Raw genomic sequence first — 22,976 nt, forward strand, 5'->3', positions numbered from 1 at the left:
GCTTAGAACATAAAAAACTAACAGTCTAACATGCACAGAACCTATCTCAGTTGTTCGAGTTCATACCCATACCGCCAACACGGTCTAGACTAGGACGAGGTGCGAAAGTCTATTTTTTCTTATTTTGCGTGCCGGCCATCTGCCATTCCGCCGATATTTTCTTGGGAGAAGTCGCCTTGGTGAGTTCTTGTTGGTCGCTCTCGTTGTGCCATAGACCCCATTCCATTAGTACCGTATATACTCGAGTATAAGCCGACCCGAATATAAGCCGAGGCCCCTAATTTTACCCCAAAAAACTGGGAAAACTTATTGACTCGAGTATAAGACTAGGGTGGGAAATGCAGCAGCTACTGGTAAATTTCTAAATAAAATTAGATCCTAAAAAAAATATATTAATTGAATATTTATTTACAGTGTGTGTATAATGAATGCAGTGTGTGTGTATGAATGCAGTGTGTGTGTATGAATGCAGTGTGAGTGTATGAATGCAGTGTGTGTGTATGAGTGCAGTGTGTGTGTATGAGTGCAGTGTGTGTGTATGAGTGCAGTGTGTGTGTATGAATGCAGTGTGAGTGTATGAATGCAGTGTGAGTGTATGAATGCAGTGTGAGTGTATGAGTGCAGTGTGAGTGTATGAGTGCAGCGTGTGTGTATGAGTGCAGTGTGTGTGTATGAATGCAGTGTGAGTGTATGAATGCAGCGTGTGTGTGTGTATGAGTGCAGTGTGTGTATGAGTGCAGTGTGTGTGTGTATGAATGCAGTGTGTGTGTATGAGTGGTGTGTGTGTGTGTGTGTGTGTGTATGAGTGGTGTGTGTGTATGAGTGGTGTGTGTGTGTGTATGAGTGGTGTGTGTGTGTGTGTGTGTGTGTTGCAGAGCCTTGGTGGGGGGTGGGAAATTTTTTTTTTTTTATTTTAATTTTTTTTTATTATTATTATTTATTATTATTTGTATTTATTTAATTGTTATTTTTGTATTATTATTTAATTATTATTTTTTTTTATTATTACTAATTAATTTTTTTTCGTCCCCCCTCCCTGCTTGCTAGACGGCCAGGGAGGGGGGCTCTTACTCACTGGTGGTCCAGTGGCATTGGCAGTTCAGTGGGGGGGAGAGGGGTGCTGTCAGAGCTGTAACTTACCTGTCATGCAGCTCCTGTCAGCTCTCTCCTCCTCCGCGCCGTCAGTGCAGCTCCCTCTGTCAGCTCCCAGTGTAAATCTCGCGAGAGCCGCGGCTCTCGCGAGATTTACACTGGGAGCTGACCGAGGTGCTGAACGGACGGCGTGGAGGAGGAGGGAGCTGACAGGAGCTGCATGACAGGTAAGTTACAGCTCTGCCAGCACCCCTCTCCCCCAGTCTGTATTATGGCAATGCAAATTGCCATAATACAGACTATCGACTCGAGTATAAGCCGAGTTGGGGTTTTTTAGCACAAAAAATGTGCTAAAAACTCGGCTTATACTCGAGTATATACGGTAGTTTCATACCATCTTCGGGTTCAGCAATCACTCGCGTCTTGCCTTGACGCCATACGAGTAACTTGGTCGGGTACCCCCATTTATAGGCCACGTTGTTATTGCGCAGAGTCTTGGTGATGGTGACAAATTCTTTTCGTCGTGCCATAGTAGTTGCTGAGAGATCCGCGAATAAAGCTATCTTAGCATGCGGTTCTGGAAGTGTAGGGGATTTTCTTGCAGCAGTCAGCAATGCTTCTTTGTGGGTGTAGTAATGAAACTTGACAATCGTATCTCTAGGGTTGTCGCTGGATAACCGGGCCGGCCTGGGGAGTCTATGCATTCTGTCATACGCCCAGGCAGAATCAGGTACATCAGGGACTAACGATTTGCAGATGGACAGCATGTAGGCTGGGAGGGCGTCATTAGAGATATCCTCAGGGATCCCCCTGAAGCGGATATTCTGTCGCCTTGATCTGTCCTCCAAATCCGCCAGCTTTAGTTTCAAGGTGGTATTTTCTTCTGCTAAACTTTGAAGTTTGTCTACTACTTCGTTATGAGCAGAGCACAGTTCCGCCGATTTATTTTCAAGATGGCTGGTCCTTTCGCCTATACTTGCCATCTCTCTCCTTAGGTCCCCATCAATGCGTTGGAAGTCCGCTTTTATCGTGGCTCTTAGGTTTTGTAACATTCTATGGAGGCTTTTTTCCGTTACAACGGAATCGGAATATTTAGAGGATACCGATTCTGGGTCGGAGAGGCCTTCTGAAAAGTTTTCTGCCTCCTCGTCGCCATCTTGAATCGTTTTCCGGCGGTCCTTTTTCCTCGATTTCATTGATTCTTGTAGCTTAAGTTGCTTGGACGGTGACATATTACAACTCCTCACAGTCCGAGGATCGCAAAAATCAATATTTCTCTGAATTTTAAGTAAATGATTGCTTATATTGTAGCTAGTCAGGTCGAGCAGCCGACGGAGCCCTTAAACCATGCGACCAGACGCGCCGGAAGCCAGACACGCCTTGAATCCTTACATGTTTACTTTATCGTTTGTTTGATTTTTGTGAACCATATATAAACTACAAGCAGCGTGAAAACTATAAAAACTCAAGTGGCCATGCTGATCAAATTAAATAGTATGCTTTACACAGCGTATAAGGGTGATGTCACAGCACAACGGGAATCTAACAGGGGAAGAGGTGAAAGTCATCCTCCCCCTCCCACGACCCCGCCATATCTGCCAAGTGACCCTATGTAGGGGTAACAGTCTCTATTCTGCTCTGTGTCAGTGTGTATCATGGTCTCTGAGGACGGGGAACAGTCTCTATTCTGCTCTGTGTCAGTGTGTATCAGGGGCTTTGAGGACAGGTGTCAATGTTAGGTGATTTCTGCCCTTTATGGATAAAAGCAGACTCTGCATCAACTGTGTAATTTTCCATGGGAGTTTTGCCATGGATCCCCCTCCGGCATGCCACAGTCCAGGTGTTAGTCCCCTTGAAACAACTTTTCCATCACTTTTGTGGCCAGAAAGAGTCCCTGTTGGTTTTAAAATTCGCCTGCCCATTGAAGTCAATGGCGGTTCGCCGGTTCGCCGGTTCGCAAACATTTGCAGAAGTTCGCGTTCGCTGTTCGCGAACAAAAATTTCGGGTTCGCGACAACACTACTGTTGAGTAAAAGTCAGTGATTTTGAAAAGTAATTGTTTGCTGAGTATTTCATCTAGTGTTTTTTTTGCATCTTTTCTTTGTGATTAAGCACAGTTTACTGATTGGGGAATAAACCTCAATCTGTTATCTTTGAATCAGCATGCAGATGATGAGTTCAGCTACTGGTGTATACATTACCATTCTAATATATATTCTTATATATAATTATAAAAATAATAATTTACATTGTGTTACTTGGTCTGTATTTATTTTAGCACATTCTTTGTTAAAGAATATTGTGAACTTTTTTTTACTTAATCAGCAGTTTATTTAGGATTCCTTTTGTAGACACCAATCCATTTATCTAACACCTGCATTCACCTAACTTATTGTCACACAGGACTACAAATTTCAGGAAAAGGCAGTTTTTGTGTTGATTGCATACATATAAGCAAACTATAACAAAATTTTATTTAAATCTATAATAAGTTTTAATATAAGCAATATTGCATTTCTGAATTTATGTAAAAATTAACATTTTATAAAGCTATACCTTCTGCAAATATAATGATTAATAACAATAATAATAATAATAATATATTTGTAATATATGTCTTTTTTGGAAGAGAGAATTTGGGGACAGCTTACCTTGTAGCAAACCATGCACTCCATGGATAAAATTGCTGAAGGAAATCACTCTGGTATAGTTTAGATGTCAAATATTAAAAATAGACAATATATAGTTAATGGCTATCTCTATGAAAACGTGTTTCTTCTGGTCCAGCTGATATCACCTACATAACAAATTTCGCGAAACACGTTGTGTGGATGACATCACTCAGAAGAAAGGAACTTGTGATTAAGACGTCGATTATCAGACAATACGTTTGTGTACGTTTACAAACGCAGCAATACATGGTTTTCACTATTCCGAGGCGTTTCTTGCTGGTGGTCTGAAGTGTACGTGTAGTTTTTTTTTTTATAGATATATGGAGTTCAAAGCTGACAGCCTTTGAAGATTGTCCAAGTGCATGCGACTCATGTGATTTGGGATACACCAATACCAATGGTTTAATTCTCCCAGAGTGCAGCAGTCTGTGTGACACTATAGCTACTCATATTTAATGAGTTCTTTTCAGGAGGGAATAAATTCAGGGGATTTTTTTTTCTTTGCAGAAATACACTATAATGTATTTTTAAAGCATATATATATATATATATATATTTTAAGGCCCTCATATATAAGGAATACCTTTTGAATTTTCTAACTATATACCCATATATTTTTGTGCACCATAAGATAAATTAGATGTTTGTACTGTGGATTTTTTAAATGTTTGAAATCAGTTGTCGCTGCAGTTGTCGCTGCATATAATTTATTTATTTTTTTTCTAGTATTTTACACATTTAAAATGTGTAACGTTATTTATATTGGGTCTTTGCACTTGTAATAATATTGCACATTTCAGTAGTTTGCACAAAGATGTGGCACCCAGATCAATTCATTGAGATCTTGGATCCTATAGTATTAATTTATGCTACAATTGTTTAAATTTTTTTTTTTTTACATCAGTCTACACTGAGTACCCCAGAATGACAAAAAGCAGAAACCAGATTTGTTTTTTTAAAACTTTGCAAGTTTATTAAAACTAAAACAAAAATATCACATTGACATAAGTATTCAGACCCTTTGCAGTGACACTTGAAATTGAACTCAAATGCAAACCATTTCTCTGGATCATTTGAGATATCTCTACACTTTGACTAGAGTCCACCTTTGACAATTTGAATTGATTGAACATAATTTGGAAAGACACAAAACTGTCTGTATAAGATCTCTATGTAAATGAACATGAGAGCAAAAACCAAGAGGTCAAAAACGATGCCTGCAGAGTACAAGTTTGTGTTGAAGCACCGGTCTAGAGAAGGCTAGAAAAAAAAATTGTCTACATTGAAGTTTCCCAAGAGCACAGTGATATTCATAAAATATAAATGGAGAATGTTTGGAACAACCAAGATTTTTTCCAGAACTGGCCAGCTGGCCAAACTGAGCATTTAGGGAATAATCACCTTTGTATGTAACCAATAATGTGATTGTCACTCTGGGTGAGTGCCAGAGATCATGTGTGGAGATGGAAGAAACTTGCGGAATGACAATCATCACTGCAACACTCCACCAACCTGGCATTACTGGTACACTGGCCAGACAGAAACCTCTCCTCACTGTAAAACACACGGAAACCCATTTGGAATTTCTAAAAAATCACCTAAATCATAAACTGGGAAACAAAGATTGAACTGTTTGGCCTTCAAAGAGTTATGTCTGGAGGTATTCAAGCACCACTCATCACTTGCACAATACCATCCCATTGGTGAAGCACATGGCGACAGTATTATTCTTGGGGGTATTTGTTATTGGCAGTGACGGGGAGACTGGTCATGGTTGATGGAAAGATGGATGCAGCAAAATATAGAAAAATCCTTAATGGAAACTTGGTTTACAAAGAAAATAAATGTGCCCAGGACCTCAGATTGGGTTGCACGTTCACCGTTCAACAGAACAGTGACACTAAACAAGCAGGCAAGATAACACAAGAATGGCTTAGGGACAACTCTGTTAATGTCAATGTGTGGTCCAGAAAGAGCCTGACTTGATCCCAATTGGACATCTCTGGAAAGACCTGAAAATGTCCGTCCACCAATGGTCTCCATGCAACCTGACAGAGCTTCAGAGAATCTGCAGAAATAAATGGTGGAAACTACCCAAATCCAGGTGTGCAAAGCATTTTGTGTCATACTCAAAATGAATTGAGGCTGTAATGACTGCCAAAGGTTATAGGCCTAATTACTTATGGCAATTTTAAGATTATTTATAATTCATATTAATTTACACCATATTAAAAACTCACAGTAGTGTGGTTTATACAAATGTTACAATAAAACATATGAGTAAGTACATTCACCATATTATTAAATTTACTCAACTATTCCAATAAATCACTAAAGTTTGAATCTACAGCACCATGTTATTAAGTCAGCACCATTATATACTTGTATTAATCCCTTGCTGGGTTTACACCAACCATTCAACTACATTTCATTACATAAGTACATTCACAAAATTGGTCAAACTACTTAATTATTCCATTAAAGCACCAAAGGTTGAATCTAGAACAACATTTTATTCAGCACCATTATATACTTGTAGTATTCAATTGATGGGTTTACATCAACCATTCAGCTACAATTCATTAGATCTCATAAAATCAAATAACCTTCCTTATGGAATGTGAATTAAGAAGCATGCAAATCATAGGCTAATTCAAAGGTATAAAATATAATAAAATAAACCTTTCCTTAGAAATTTCAACAAAGGCATATGCCTTCCTTTTGTAGCATTATTTCAAGAAGACCAGATAGCTTTTCATACCCATAGTAGTTGGTCATGTCCAGCAGTGATGTCCCTTCCTTGCTGTTGCTTGGGGAGAGATTTTGTCAAAGACTTTAAATAGTTTTTTCACATATTCTGTGTCATAAAACATGCTACTTAGCCATGCCAAGGAGTACTGAGTTAAAATAAAACTAACCCTACATATTTTATTCATATTTCTCCTCTATATATTTTACCAACTCTTAACATCTACACCAGTATAAGTTACACAGTTACATGGTAAGATAAGTTAAACAATATATATTATTTATCAAATTCAAACGTTCAAACAAACTCTATCTGTGATTGCTCTTAAAGAAGGCAAAAACAAATCAACTTGAAGGGATCTCCAACTAAAATATGAGAAAAATCATTTCTCTAAAAAGTAACAAATTGTTAATAACATCATATTAACTGTTTATGAATGTTTTCTAAAAATAAAAAGCACACAAAAAGAGCCTTTGTCTCTGCTGTAGGTGATATTGTTATTCTGCAAGTCTCAGTGGATAATCTGTTGTCCTTTGTGTAGCCCTGTTAAAGGACTGATCACCTAAAAGTCTATTGTGTATCTAAGTTACCTTTTTAAAGATGCAAATAGTTTACCCTTTCTTCAAAAAGCTTATCTGACAAACATACCTAACACATTTTTACCTTTTCTTCCAAATAAGTCACTTATTCTACTGGTGTGTTTCATTAGATTGTATATTATATTGTACATCTTAAATCTTTTCATTTTTTTTTCTTGCAGTGAGAATTATTTGGTAAGGTGGGGAAGCAAAGGCTTCCCAAAAGAAATAGACATGCTGAACAATTTGAAAGTGGTTTTCACGGTGGGTGCATTTGATTTTATGTTTTTTATGTGGATATGATTTGAGCATAAAAAATAACCATCATATTGAGCATAATTTGGTTGTATTTTTGTTAGTGATAGTTCTTCTGTACTCTCTCCAATTTCTCCAAGACTGATACGGTTACTGTTGTGGGGTGTGCAGTAGAAGTAAGAACAGACTTACCTTCATTGCCAGACAGGCTATACCTCCATATTCCTGACACTAACTGGACATATTTAAGAAATAATGGGAAATAGCATCATAAACAAGGCTTTACCAGCATATTTAGTGAGTGTTCTTGCATGCAATTAAAGGGTTTTTCCAATCAGTCCTGTGTAGGGTTTACAATGTGAGTAGTAACCGCCAGGCCCCATACCAAAGTAGTAAGGTAAACCATTTAGCACTTGTTAACCCCAATACCAGGGTCCTACATGGCTCCAGGGCTGCTTTAAAGCAAAGTTAATAACTCAGAGATTCTTAATCCAGATGCTGATCCTGCTGATAAGGCATTGGAATTACCTTATGTGCATAGAATTATGCACATAACTGACTTTAACCACCCCGGAACTCTTGTTCCAAGCTGACATTCAGTGATGCTACTGTAAGTGGAGTTACGCCTCCAACAGCAAATGGGTTAAACTCAGTAGGTGCCACAAATCTCTGAAATGGTCATGGTGCTTGGAGTAACCCTTAAATCTTTAAACGGGAATTGCAGATTTGTTTTGTGTACAATCTGTTTCCCCTACATTTGTATTAAGAGACCATGGCAAAAGGGAAAATAAAAACACCATGGCATGGGAGTATGGTTTTTTGGTACTTATTTTTTAATTTCCCTTAATTGTAGAACATCCAGCACATTTATTTATATTTCTAATCACTGGTAAAGCCCAACAAAGCACACTTTTAGTTTTCTGCTTGAGCTTATATTTTGTTTTTTGGTATATTATTTCTCAGTACAGACTGTCATTGTATAAACATTCACATATTCTTTAAAAAATAATAAAACATATAAATGTTAATAAAAGAACAATGACTACAATTTAATTAGCAATTGAATGTCCCTTTCTCTCCCAGGTGACAGTACCCATCTAATCCGAATATTTTACTTATTTCTAGCTCTACATACTTTTATTGCAAAAACAAGAGCATTTGATTATTTATGTAATCTTTCCTTCTAGCACATTTTAAAATATTTCCTGTTCTCTCTGTGAGCATTGGCAGTATGATTTAATGTAAAAAACATTTGCTCAATGTGAATACCAAATAGTTTGCAATAACTATATAATGCAAAATACCTGGATTAGAGGGGTGGGAGAACTTTTGTAAACCCCTTCAAATTAGCTGTGTTCTAGGATTAGTTTGATCTAAACTGATCTGTGATTTTATCATCGGTAGGGCCCATATATTAGTGAATCTCATTAAACATGTAAAAAAGAACATATGATATTTACATATCTTTATTGAACATACCTTGGTTCGTTTAGTGTTTGAAAGAAAAATCCATATTTTGAATAAAACTCTCTTATACTGGGCTATAGTCACCAAAAGAATAGCTCAATGAAACAGTTTTAGTGTCTAAATCATGCCTTTGAATTCTCACTGCTAAATTCTCTGCAAATTAGGAGTTTAATCACTTTTGTTTTTTTCCATGAAGCCCTAGCAATACTTGCACTGGCTGTGACTCACACAGGCTGCATGTAAAAAAAGGTTTAATTTTCAACAGGATGGTAACTTTCTTTAGACATTTTTATCTCCTGCCCTGTAAATTGAACTTAAATTACACAAGAAGTCTAGCAAGCTATTAACAGTTCAGGAGATAAGCAATTCTAAATTACACAGACTGTAAAATAACAAAATTTCTCACTTTACAGGAACTGTTTAGGAAATCTGTGCATAATGTATCGGACCGCTCGCAATATGTGTCCATTTCTGACAGCGACTCCCTCCCTCTCCCAGTCACGTGTGGTGTTCCCCAAGGTTCCATTCTCAGCCCCTTACTATTTACATTATTTATAAATGATCTGCCTAATGTCTGCAAATCCTCAAATGTACACATGTACGCAGGCGACACGGTAATCTATGCGAGCAAATCCGATCTACCGCAACTTGAGGCTGTGCTCCAAGACCAGTTTACAGAGGTAGAAAAGTGGATTGCAAAAAACAAACTCTTCCTAAACACTGACAAAACTGTCAAAATGATCTTTGGAACAGTGCCTAAATTACACAAATTACACAATTTCCACCTATCCATCAAAACAAATTCAAATAGCACACTGACTGCAGTCCACTCTTTCAAATACTTGGGTATGTTGTTAGACCCCAATCTATCTTTTGGCCTCCACATAGAAAAACTTGCATCTAAACTTTATCCAAAACTAGGTGCCCTGTACAGAAACAAATCCTGACTAAGTCCTACAGTAAAGGAAAAGATTGTACAGCAAATGCTGATGCCAATTATTGATCATGGGGATGTAGTATATGCATCTGCACCGCAATCCCACATTAAGTATTGAGTATACATTGTATAAATCGTTCTGCCGATTTGTGCTACAATGTAATTACAGGACCCACCATTGTAACATGCTAAAAGAACTAAACTGGCTGTGGCTGGAATCCAGACGCACCCTTCATCTTTCCAGCCTTGTGTTTAAGAACTTTTCTGGAAAACTCTTGCCCTACATGATTTCACCGCAATTGTGGAACGACCTCCCTTACAATTTAAAATCTTCCCAAAGCCTAAAGTCATTTAAGAGATCCCTCTCTACATACCTCAAAACAGAATGCATGTGTTGATTAGATATTTCCTACCTATTCTATGTTACATTTTGTGTATATTGTGTATTAATATTGTTTTTGTATTTTATTGTACCATAATGTATCAATGCAATGTTTTGTGGACCCAGGACATACTTGAAAAGGTGTGACTTGGTTTTCATAAACAAAGTAATTTGACTTCTAATTGTCAGAGAATTGAGCAGTGAGACTGCAGGGGCATGATATATATACCAAAACAGCTTCAATAAGCTAAAGTTGTCTTGGTGACTATAGTGCCCCTTTAAGTTAGAAAATGCCTGGGGCCTCAAAACAAAACCACCACCCATAGTACTAATGTTAAAAACAAACTGACTTGGCCTAATGCGCACTTCAGTGTTTAAACACACCTTTGTTGCAACCTTAGCCATCTTACCGGTTTAAAAAAATAAAGTTTACTAGATTTTTATTAGACTCTTTCTATGGTTCCCTTATCCTGGCTTAGCTACCTAAATATTTTTTTTTTTCAAATACAGTGCAAAAATTGACAGTTTGAATAGCAGATTAATTACAAATTAATTACTTATATAACCCATGGAACAATGTCAAGTAGCATTGCCATATTATTGACGTTGTGTGGCTTTTTAATATTGTTTGTTTCATTTGTAATAACCATGATATTATGATTACATTTGTATAAAAATGTATGCTTTGTTTGTAGGATCTTGGAAACAAAGATCTGAATCGAGAAAAAATGTATTTGGTCTGCCAGATAGTAAGGATTGGACGCATGGACCTGAAAGAAAACAACCTGAAAAAGTGCACTCAAGGTTTAAGAAGACCTTTTGGAGTTGCAGGTATTAGGACATCTTGTTCTTGTTTTGTCTTAAAAAAATCTTGTTAAAGGACCACTATAGTGCCAGGAAAACAAACTCGTAGGGTCTTTGGGTACCCCCTACACTCAGTGTCTCACTCTCGCCGGGCTGAAGGGGGTGGAAGGAGTTAAACACTTACTTTTCTCCAGCGCCGCGCTCCCTCTGTGCTGGGAAACTCTCCTCCCTCTTCCGACGTCAACGATGAATGCGCATGCGCGGCAAGAGCCCCGCGCGCATTCAATCAGTCCATAGGAAAGCATTTCTGAATGCTTTCCTATGGACGGCAGCGTCTTCTTACTGTGATTTTCACAGTGAGAAGTGCGGAAGCCCCTCTAGCGGCTATGTTTACAGCTGCAGGGTTAACCCTAGATGAACCTGGCACCCAGACCACTTCATTGAACTGAAGTGGTGTGGGTGCCTATAGCGGTCCTTTAAGTCAATACATGTGTATATATATATAAAATATTGTTCTCTTATTTACTCTATGGCACTTTTGTTGCCGCTCTGAAAAAATTTTTTAATTCTCACTTTTGCATACCTTTTTGTGTATTGCAGCCTCATTTGAATTTTTTTTTTAAATTCAAATGTTATTTCAACTCTCTTTCCTTAATTTTATTTATTTTATGTCCAACGTTACCACCCTTTACATAACTACATAGCAATAATATAACTACATAGCTAGACATAATTGATAACACTTTATTTTCCATGTAGCTATTCATATCATCCATCTTTACTCTAATTATGTAAAATAAATTCGGGTTACACTTAATTGTACCAATTTTCTTTCATTTTGTGCATAAAGTAAATATAATTTATGAGTAAATGTATAGTTATTAGCAAGTATTTATGAAGATCTTTAAAGGGATCTTATAGTGCCAGGAAAACAAAGCCATTTTCCTGGCACTAATGGTTTAAAAGGTGCCCTCCTCCCTTTAAAACCCCTTCAACCACTTACCTGAATCCAGCACCGATGTACCTGCGGTCTGGGTCAGGCCCCGCCCACACTCCTCCCCTGCCACAAAGGCCGCACTCACATTAGCCTTTCCCCATAGGAAAGCCTTATTAAACACTTTGTTATGGTGAAAATCTGAAGCTGGTTGTCCTCATACAGAGCATGAGGAAGTCCAGCGTCAGATAAAGGACCTAAGGTCCGTTTCGATTCTGGAGGTGCCCCCAGTGGCTGTCTGGTAGATAGCCACAGAGGGCAGACTTAGAGCTGCAATGTAAACATTGCAGTTCTATGGAGCTGCAATGTTTTACATTGCAGCACTACATGCAATAGGGACACCCAGGGCAGGCCTTAGGCCCTTAGGCGCCCTGTGCGAAAAATCTTCGCAGTCCCCACCTGTCATTCTTTTTAGAGTGTAACAAATAAATAATGATTTAAAAACAAATATTAATTCCTCCTTTCCTGTTGTTACCTAATTGGGAGAGGGGCATGCTGATCTGCATCTGGTCTGCCCCTGCACTGGGTGCAGGCCATGTGTAACTTGCAGTGTCCTGTGGTAATCTGCGGCAGTGCTCTAATTGGCCGGAGCTAGGAAGACAGCTACTTATGGTCTGCAGCCAACAGAAGTGCATGCCAGATGTGTCAGACTGCAGAGTCACAAACACAGTTACAGGCAGACAGTCACACGCACACACAATTACAATCAGACAGTAACACACACATACACACACAGTTACAGGCAGACAATGACAAACACACACAGGTACAGACAGTTACATACACTGACAGCTTCACACACAGACAGTCAAACACACAGAGGCAGACAGTCACACTGGCAGACAGTCAAACACACACACACACAGGCAGACAGCCACACACACAAGTACTCACACACACACACAGGCAGACAGTCACACACACACACACAAACACACAGGCAGTCACACACACACACACACACACACACACACACACACACACAGGCAGACAGTCACACACACACACACACACACAAGTCACACACACACACACACACACACACACAAAGTCACACATACAGACAATCACACACACAGGCAGACAGTCTCACACACACACACACACACACACACACAGGCAGGCAGACAGCCACACACACAGGCAGACAGTCACACACACACACACACACATACAGGCAGACAGCCACACACAGAGGTACTCACACGCACACAGGCAGACAGCCACACACACACAGGCAGACAGCCACAGGCACACAGACACACACACACAGGCAGGCAGACAGCCACACACACAGGCAGACAGTCACACACACACACACACACAGGCAGACAGCCACACACACAGGCAGACAGCCATACACACAGGCACACAGACACACACACACAGGCAGGCAGACAGCCACACACACAGGCAGACAGTCACACACACACACACACATACAGGCAGACAGCCACACACAGAGGTACTCACACTCACACAGGCAGACAGCCACACACACACAGGCAGACAGCCACACACACAGGCAGACAGCCACACACACAGAGGCAGACAGTTGCACATACTCACACACACTCACAAACAGACAGTCATACATGGTTACCTCTGTCCTTTATGGTCTGGGAGGAGTGAAGGCAGTGCAGCGTCTGATTGTTGGGGAAGCAGGGACTCCTTCCTGCTTCCCATGAGGCCGGCACTTTTAGCTCCGGCTCCGCTGTCATGTTAGCCCTGCCTGCCATCATGTTAGCCCCGCCACTGCCTCAAAGTAAGCCCCGCCCCCACTGCAATGCTGGGAGTTTTTTTTCTAATCCTGGGTGGAGAATAATGTAATCCTCCACCCGGGTAGCCGGCCATGTGTGAGCTGTGTCGGCCACATGGCGCCCCCTGCTCCATGCGGCTGCACAGCTCACACACCCCTAAGGCCCTGGGGACACTGCACCCAGACCACTTCAACGAGCTGAAGTGGTATGGGTGCCTACAGTGCCCCTTTAAGGAGTTCTTCCACATTTGTGCATTCAAAAAAAATTCTGTTTCAATGTCAAAATATTTAGTATTATCCATTACCACATTGTCAAAAAATGCAAGCAACAGTAAATATACATTATGCTAGTCTTTACAAATTAGGGAATTACTCCCACAGTTTTCATTTAAGAAATTGTAGAAAGTTTATATAATGTTAAAAAGCCTTATGGAAATGTTTGTATTTTTAATGCACATTTCTAATTTACCAGTTAGACTCCCTCAGGTTTTTAAGATGGTTTAAGCTATTTGATTAATATTACCTCTTGAGTTTAGACAATGAAACAGTTACAATTTTATTTTAATTAGTGATGGACATCACAGATGTGATTAAAGGAAAAGTGGAAAGTGATGAAGAAAAGCAACATTTCATACCCTTTCATCCGTAAGTTTTACAGGAATTGCATTTGTGTTTTCTGAATCAACTAATTAACACCTATTACGAAGGCAATGAATGTAGTTTGATGTTAATGTTTTATTATGGTAAGAAGCATTTAAAATGTATTATTAATTTAGTAAATACCTTTTTATATTGAAAATGAAAACTTATATAGTCTCTTTTTGTTAGCAATGTATACTTTGTAAACATGGAGCAAACCTTTTTGACAACCATAAACATTTATTATTCTGCAAAAAATGCTAATGCACTCAAAAATTCCCTACTACTTTGTACAAAATTGATTTTGCATCATCTGAAAACAACTGAATACAGAGTATTGCATTATTTTATAAACATTAGCACTTTCTGTATTCACCTACGCTACTGAACTGTACAAAGTCGGGCATTGCTAAGTTCCAGAAACACCCATAGCTTCAGAAGAAGGGAAAACTTGATGACCCCTAACAGAGAGGTGGAGATATGTTATGACATATGCCTTGCTCTCTATCCATGAACAGAGCACTGCTGATCTACCCCAGGAACTCAATAAAATAATTCCTGGAAACAAGAACATGCTGCACAGCCAGATATTCATTGTCATCCCTCCACGTTGCATTACTATTTGCCGCTAAGTATCTCTTTCTGACAGTCACCTGGAGGGCACCAAACCTCATCCTAAGTATCCTAGTGAAGCACTATACTACTGCTCTTTATTTTTTTAATAGGTGGCTAGTGGCTACCACATGTTAAATTAATAATGAAAGAACACTACTATCCTACTTCCCCCTCCACCTACTGTAGAAATCCTCTCTAGCAATGCCTATGACTACAATCCCTCAAAGATAGGGACAAACGTAATGTCCGGTTATGGATTGGATATAGAGGCATGGTAAAATGTAACTTGTTAGTGTATCAGAATCAGTGAATCAGACTGTTTGTACAAATGCATATTGTGTTTATACTTCATATATTTTTATATTTATGCTTAAAAATCCTAGGTAATTCTATGACATTGCAAAACATACCATACACATAATCTCTTCACGATTAACTCATTCAAATGTTATTTGTGCTGTACCATTTTTAAATGGTTATTTCAAGCAATATCACCACTTCAGAGATTTGAAGAGAACATATTTCTTGGAATTTGTATCTGCAAGATTTTGCAATGAAAAGCTGCACATACAGAGTTTAAACCATTTGCTGCCGAAAGTGTAACTCAATTCATGGCTGACTTATGTTAACCAAGTGCATATTTTAATGCACAGAGGTTAATTCATTAACTGAGAGTGCCCTGATGATGCTCTCAGCCTGTGAACGGCTGACAAGATTGGCATCTTTAACTTCACATGACAATAATATATTGTCTCTGACCTACAGATTTCATATTTCATACATGTTTTTAGTTTTATGTTTTTTTAAATAAAATGTGAAACACACATAAAACTACAAGTGGTTCCTGACTGTAGTTTGTTTGTGATGATTTTATTAATTGTTATTTCTGATTAAACAACTGTCCTTTTTTTAGAGTTGTAGCTGAAAATGATTTTCTACACAGTCTTCTAAATAAAGTTACGGCACTAAAAGCAGACAGCGGTGGACAAGGTAAACATATTGTTATGCCTGTTTGATTTTGAAATTAGCTTAGAAACCCAATCTTCTAACAAGAAAATAAAAACTCTCTCTCGATTCTTCAAGCATAACATAATTTACAGGAAGGCACACTTTAAGAAATATAACCACTAGCTTGAACGGCACTGGTTATGATGCTTATTATGCTCGTTTAAATGAAAGAATCAAGGTGTCTCCATCACACCAAAGAAAGCAACCTAACTGTAGTGTATTGTTTCTGTGCGTAGTGAACTGGGGTCTGGTGAATATTATGTTGCACATAGAAGGCTTATCAATAAACGGCAATATTTAAGTTTGGATTCCAATATTGTTGAATGGGTAAGGCAGTGGCTGAGTGACAGGCAACAGAGGGTTGTAGTCAATGGAGTATATTCGAAGCATTGTCTTGTCACCAGTGGGGTACCTCAGGGATCTGTACTTGGACCCATTCTCTTTAATATGTTTATTAGTGATATTGCAGAAGGTCTTGATGGTAAGGTGTGTCTTTTTGCGGATGATACTAAGATATGTAACTGGGTTGATGTTCCAGGAGGGATAAGCCAAATGGCAAATGATTTAGGTAAATTGAAAAATGGTCAGAGTTGTGGCAACTGACATTTAATGTAGATAAGTGCAAGATAATGCATCTTGGACGTAAAAACCCAAGGGCAGAGTATAGAATATCTGATAGAGTCCTAACCTCAACATCTGAGGAAAGGGATTTAGGGGTGATTATTTCTGATGACTTAAAGGTAGGCAGACAATGTAATAGAGCAGCAGGAAATGCTATCAGAATGCTTGGTTGTATAGGGAGAGGTATTAGCAGTAGAAAGAGGGAAGTGCTCATGCCATTGTACCGAACACTGGTGAGACCTCACTTGGAGTATTGTACGCAGTACTGGAGACCGTATCTTTAGAAGGATATTGATACCTTAGAGAGAGTTCAGAGAAGGGCTACTAAACTGGTTCATGGATTGCACTTTTCTAATCCTCCGCTGCTCCTGGATTCAGCTACAGCATACAGTGATTATAGCCCTCTGGAACTTTTTTAAAATTTCCCAATATAGTGGACAAGACCAGTCGTATTGGGTAAAAGAAGCAATCTGATCTTTATTAGGCCACGCTCTGCTTTTTATGCAGTGCCCCTAGCATGGGATTTATAATACAAAATCACAGGGGTTTCCTTCCCACGAACCATTGTGTTTGAAAGATAATTGAGCTTCACTTATGCTAATAAAATTATCTCTCAAATAGGAAAATTTACATACAATTTTTACATATCACAAAAATACATGACAACAGCATCGGAACCCCACACAAACTATATTCCCGAATAGCCCGATCTGAGAGCACAACATATCCAAAAAGCACTCAGATCGGTTCAGTAAAATGAAAGTTATGTTCGTGCATATATGAACTGGTTGCCTGGTAGAGGTAGTATTGTCAATTTCAAAATGGGTTAATTTGATTTATGGGAGATCAGAGCTTACAACCTAAATTCCTATTTGAAGCTGGGACCCCAGCCACTCTGCAAGGTGTGAGAAGTCACACATAAGTGGCCTGGAAGTCTGGTTTAAATATAAACTAACTCTATAATTTGCCATATGTCTAGATTCCCTCTTAGATAGGGGGTTCTTTGATATATTAATGGCCATAAGCCTTGTGTTCCAGTATCATAGCCAAAAGGAACACTAATACCCACCCATAGATTAATAATCAAGCCTTATTCCTATCATATTTAGAATTGGACAAGCACAATCTTTTAATCAAGCCTAAACATGATTTGTGAACAAAGGCGAGCCCACAAAAAATACATTGCTTAATAGCCCTGAGCTGAGCGCCCAAGTTCTCCAAATAGTGATCAAATCCATGAAGTGTAGGGGAAACGCCACCGTGTTACAGTTCTCACCAGCAGCACACATGGTTCTATGCCTAAAATACGGGGTGTTCCAGCCTGGTTCAGGTAGCGTTTGTTCAGGCGCCCAGGGAAAGCTACTAATGGCGGCTGGGCAGGGTAACTCCTAAATGGTGTTCCAGACCTGGACCATTGTCGGTGGGCAGGAGGACGGCTTCTACACTCTTCCAGGAGTCCTTGGCAAACGTATGTGGGAAGGAGCATTTGTCACATTATCTATGCTACTTTGTGAGGTTTAGGTTCTTTTGAAATAGCGATATATCATTTTTTACAACTTTTGACAAATGTAACCTGTATATATATATATATATCTTTGTTGCTCATATGATTTTAGGTCTTTGGGTAACAGTAAAAATGCTTGTTGGCGATTCTGTGCAAATTCGAAAAGATTACCCTCATCTCGTAGACAGAACTACAGTGATTGCAAGAAAACTAGGATTTCCTGAAATAATTATGCCAGGTAAATTCTCAAAGATAAAAATTATCTTTTCTAATATGGTTAAGACTACTTATAACTGTACTTGCTACACATGCTATATGCAGTGTACTCTAATTCTAACAGAAAATGTACACACATAAATACATTTGTAGATATATAAAAGAATGTTTGCTTGTGCATCCGGTACTTGAATGTGTATTCAATGTGTATTCACACTCCCAGAAATAAAGGTTTAAGAGTGAATTTATATACAAATTGAATAAATACTGACACAAACCACTGTATGAAAGCAATTGTATAGTTTCGACATCTAGACATGTGCAATTGATTTCGTACTGAATGTAAATTGGGAAGATTTTCAGCAATTCGGGCATTTTGGATGCTTCCGAATGTCTGAATTGCCTAATTTCAGAAGTGCCAAATTTTGGAAAGTGCTGAAGTGCTTCTGATTTCTGAAAAGTGGCAAAACGTTAGAGGGAGGGAAAATTATGTGAATGATGAGAGGAATCTAACCCTAACCCTACCCCTAACTCTACCCCTAACCATACCCCTAACCCTAACCCTAGACGTGTAAGTGGTTGTTGTGGTTAGGGTTAGGGGTAGGGTTAGGGATAGGGGTAGGGCTAGCGGTAGGGTTAGGGATAGGGGTAGGGTTGGGGGTAGGGTTAGGGAACTGCCAAATTCCTGAATTGCCAAAGTCCCGAATTTCAGAAGTGCCGAACCGAAGCACCGAATTGCCGGAGTCCTGAATTACCAAAGTTCCGAACCAAATTTTTTGCCCATGCACATCCCTATCTACATCTACATAGAAGATAAATTATAGTAACTTTCTTAATCTCAGCCTTGCTAGTATACCCCAATTTAATAAAATGTTGCATAGGTAAAATGATGAAATCTGAGTTTACCTTATTTAAAACAAAAGCAAGATCAGTTTATGATGAAAAAGGGATCTTTAATTAAGCTTTGTATTTGCATGACATTTTTATTGTAGCCATATAAACAGAAATTCTATTTAAAACAGCTCTTTGTCTTTTAACCAGTTTTCTGTCAAAATTCCAATGTCATTCCCCAGGGCTAATTGGCTACTTGTGTTATCTTACAAACCAACATCATTAATGCCATTGTGTCAGTGGTTATTGCAAAAGTAAATTAACTAATTTTACAGCACTGCCTTGATTCCAAGAAGATATAACTGGATGTCTAACATTCAGTTCATTATGTTTTGAAAAAAAGTCAGAACTTAATTAGCTATTATGTTTGGCCGTTTTATGTTTGCTTATGTTTTTGGCGGAACATTATTTATTTATTAGTTTTTATTCATGCAAACACAATAGCATAATACAATGATTTCTCTACATTAGTTTAGTAACTAACCTGACAGAATGTTGCTGTTTTTTTTTATCATCAGTAGCACCGTTATTTATTTTTTAATTTTTATTTTCATAAATTCTACATAGTTATTTGTTTGTTAGGTTGACTAGGCTGTAAAACATTCTTCCTAATGTTTAGGATAATTTTATTTTCTGTTTCTGTTATATTTTTTGTATGATTTCAATTGTCACTGTTTTGTTAATGCAGGTGATGTACGGAATGACATTTACATTACATTGTTAAATGGTGACTTTGACCGAGCCACACAAAGGAATGTGGAAGTTATTATGTGTGTTTGTGATGAGCAAGGAAAAGTTATGCAAGTAAGCATGTTTCATAAGAAATATTTAAATTTGTTTGTTTTTTTTAAATGTAAATTTAGATGTTATCTTTATTTTTCACCTTATAACACATATGTTACAGTAGAAACTGATCAAATAGCTCATGAAAGTAAAGAGATTGGAAGTAAGTGGAATATCATATTCTGATGGAAGATGTATTGAAGAAATAAAATGATTAGAAAAGTAGCCAAATGTTGCATATCTTACACACTGACTGATGTTAGAGCATTCTTTTTTTCATTAGAATAGCGGGCTCTGCTTGTTGAAATAAAAAAAGCTGCTGAAAGCAGTTAAAGGGAGACTATAGTCACCAGAACAACCATACCTTAATGTAGTTGTTCTTGTGTCTATAGGCAGTCACTGCATGAATTTTGCTATAAACACTTTCAGAGAAAAGGCAGTGTTTACATTAAGGCCTAGGGATACCCCTGATGGCCACTCCTCAGACAGCCACTAGAGGTGTTTCCTGGAGCAGTGCTGTACAGTGTGCAGCACTGTCATTCACCGTCTCCATGCAGAGTGTGAACTTTCTCCGTAGAGATGCATTGTTTCATCTCTATGAGGCGATGTTGATGGGCCAGCGTGGCGTTTGGCTCTACGCCCCGCCCAGACTCCTTGGCTGAGATTATCAGAATTGACAATCTCGGCCAATCCAATGCTTTCCTATGATGATGTCATCCAAGGAGACAGACCGGGGGCGGGACCAGCGCCGGCAGACCCATGCAGCACTGGAATAAAGGTAAGCTTTCCAGCTAGTACAAGGTGAGTTCAGCTCCCTAAATAGTGTTTTTAAAACTATAGGGTCAGAAATACACATTTGTCACACTATTGCCACACTCAATGAATCCAATTCTTCTCTATGAGAAGCATTATCAATATACAGCCGAATGTGAAGACCTTTGATTTTCAGAGGTCTTAAGGAGGAAGTTACTCTAGTGGCTGTCAGGGGAGGCTTGTTCTCAGAAACAGCTATGTTTTACAGTATCCAAGTAAAGAGACAGGGTCTATTCTTGTAGTTGTTTTTGTGCATAAAATGTACCTTTAAATATATATGAGTATATGCTGATGTTTTAATATTAGGATTCCTTTAAAAAAGTCAGTCTAAAATATTTACAAGCATTGTATAGAATTGGTGTTTATTAATGTTTCCTTGCTACACTCTAAACTGTGAACTATGTATCTTTTGTTATGTGGTTAGAATGCGATTTGCATGGGAGCTGGAGACAAACCAGTGAGTGAATATAGATCAGTACTCTACTATCAGATTAAGCAGCCCCGATGGATGGAAACCATAAAGGTAAAAGATGTGTCAAAAAATTCACTATTTTCTACAATCCTGCTGGCAGTCATTTTCAGAATAACACAAATCATGTGTATCTCATCTAACTGAACAACACTAAATAGACACACAACATAAAAATGTCAATGCAATAACAGATCTGGTGGCTTTACCGGGCAATTCAATCAACACCTTAAGTTTCACGTGCATTCTCCTTGAAGGAACACAGATGCTATAAAATGTTTATTGATGGTAATAATATTCAAAACACTGCAGCAAAAATTATTGTCTTTGAAGTAAAGCAGATATATAATATAGCTACTGGCATGAACACCCGATTCAAATTATTTTTTGCATAATGTCGTGGTTTGTTATGTGAATGTATGTATGTAGTTTTGTATGTATTTCTTCTATCTCTGATTGGATGTCCTCCCGCTTTCTAAAACTGAATCTTTCCAAAACAGAACTTTCTGTCTTTCCTACCACTAATATTAATCCTCCTCTCTCGCTCTCCCTTCAGATTGGTGGTATCCATATCATCCCATCCTTACAAGCATGTTGTCTTGGTGTTACTTTTGATTTTGAGCCTCACATCTGGTCTGTTGTCAAATCATGGCAATTCCACCTTAAAAACATCACCCGAATCCGCCCCTTTCTTGCACAAGATGCTACTAGAGAGCTAGTCCATGCTCTAGTAATCTATGTTGATGGGCATGGACTATTGTCACTCTCTCCTAATTGGTCTTCCCAATAGCCGTATTGCCCCACTACAGTCAGTAATGAATGCTGCCTCCAGACTGATTTTCCTCTCTAGTCGGTCCTCTAACACCTCACCCCTATGTCAGTCCTTACATTGGCTTCCTGTATGCTTTAGGAGTCAATTCAAAGTGCTAACCCATACCTATAAAGCACTGAACAATCTTAGCCCCTCTTATATCTCCTCACAGATCTATAGGTATGCCCCTTCTCGGTCTCTCTGTTCTGTCCGTGACCTTCTTCTGTCCGCTGATCGCACCCGTACAGCCAACTCACGCTTGCAGGACTCTGCTTCACTCCCACCTAATTTGATTGCTATTTCCTGTCCTAATGTGTTTTATACCCCACCTCCTATAGACTGTAAGCAGGGCCCGTCTGAGCAGGGCCCTCTTCAACCTATCGTTTCTGTACGTTTTCCTGTAATTGTCCTATTTATAGTTAAATCCCCCCTCTAATAATATTGTAAAGCGCTATGGAATATGTTGGCGCTATATAAATGGTGATAATAATAATAATAATAATAATAATAATAATAATAATAATAATAATAATAATAATAATATGGTATCTATTTACAAAACAGAAAGTAGTCATTTGTAAAGCTAATACTAAAATAATATAAACTTAAATTTGTGAGCTGTCTAAACTACAACACGCATCAAAATTATCTAATTAAATAGCTGAAAGGTCTCATTTAAACCCACACGCATACTTTTTTATGTTTCAATCTTGATTCAGCTATATGGGGTAATATTCCTTTTTCTAACCACCTTTCTAATGGCTTCACTGTCTGATCAACAACCGATAACTCAGTCACACATCATATTTATCTGATCTAATCAGGGCATAATACTCTTCTGTTTTATGTCATCTTACTGTGTGTATAACAAATGTGTATTATTCTACCAACACAGTCTCAACCTGCATGGTGAGATG

The 22,976-nt window shown here is 38.5% G+C and overlaps 1 protein-coding gene across 1 annotated transcript in view; it reads left to right on the forward strand.

Moving 5' to 3' along the window:
• The window catches only part of DOCK2 (dedicator of cytokinesis 2), an 816,002-nt gene that overhangs the window by 222,637 nt on the left and 570,389 nt on the right, over positions 1–22,976 (forward strand). The window contains exons 9-15 of the mRNA XM_063447503.1: positions 7,274–7,355; positions 10,828–10,963; positions 14,259–14,334; positions 15,857–15,933; positions 18,189–18,314; positions 19,872–19,987; positions 21,204–21,302. Coding sequence (XP_063303573.1) covers positions 7,274–7,355; positions 10,828–10,963; positions 14,259–14,334; positions 15,857–15,933; positions 18,189–18,314; positions 19,872–19,987; positions 21,204–21,302 — 712 coding nt within the window. The remainder of the gene's footprint in view (positions 1–7,273; positions 7,356–10,827; positions 10,964–14,258; positions 14,335–15,856; positions 15,934–18,188; positions 18,315–19,871; positions 19,988–21,203; positions 21,303–22,976) is intronic.

The sequence above is a fragment of the Pelobates fuscus genome, chromosome 3 (assembly GCF_036172605.1).
Source record: "Pelobates fuscus isolate aPelFus1 chromosome 3, aPelFus1.pri, whole genome shotgun sequence".
Lineage (NCBI taxonomy): Eukaryota > Metazoa > Chordata > Amphibia > Anura > Pelobatidae > Pelobates > Pelobates fuscus.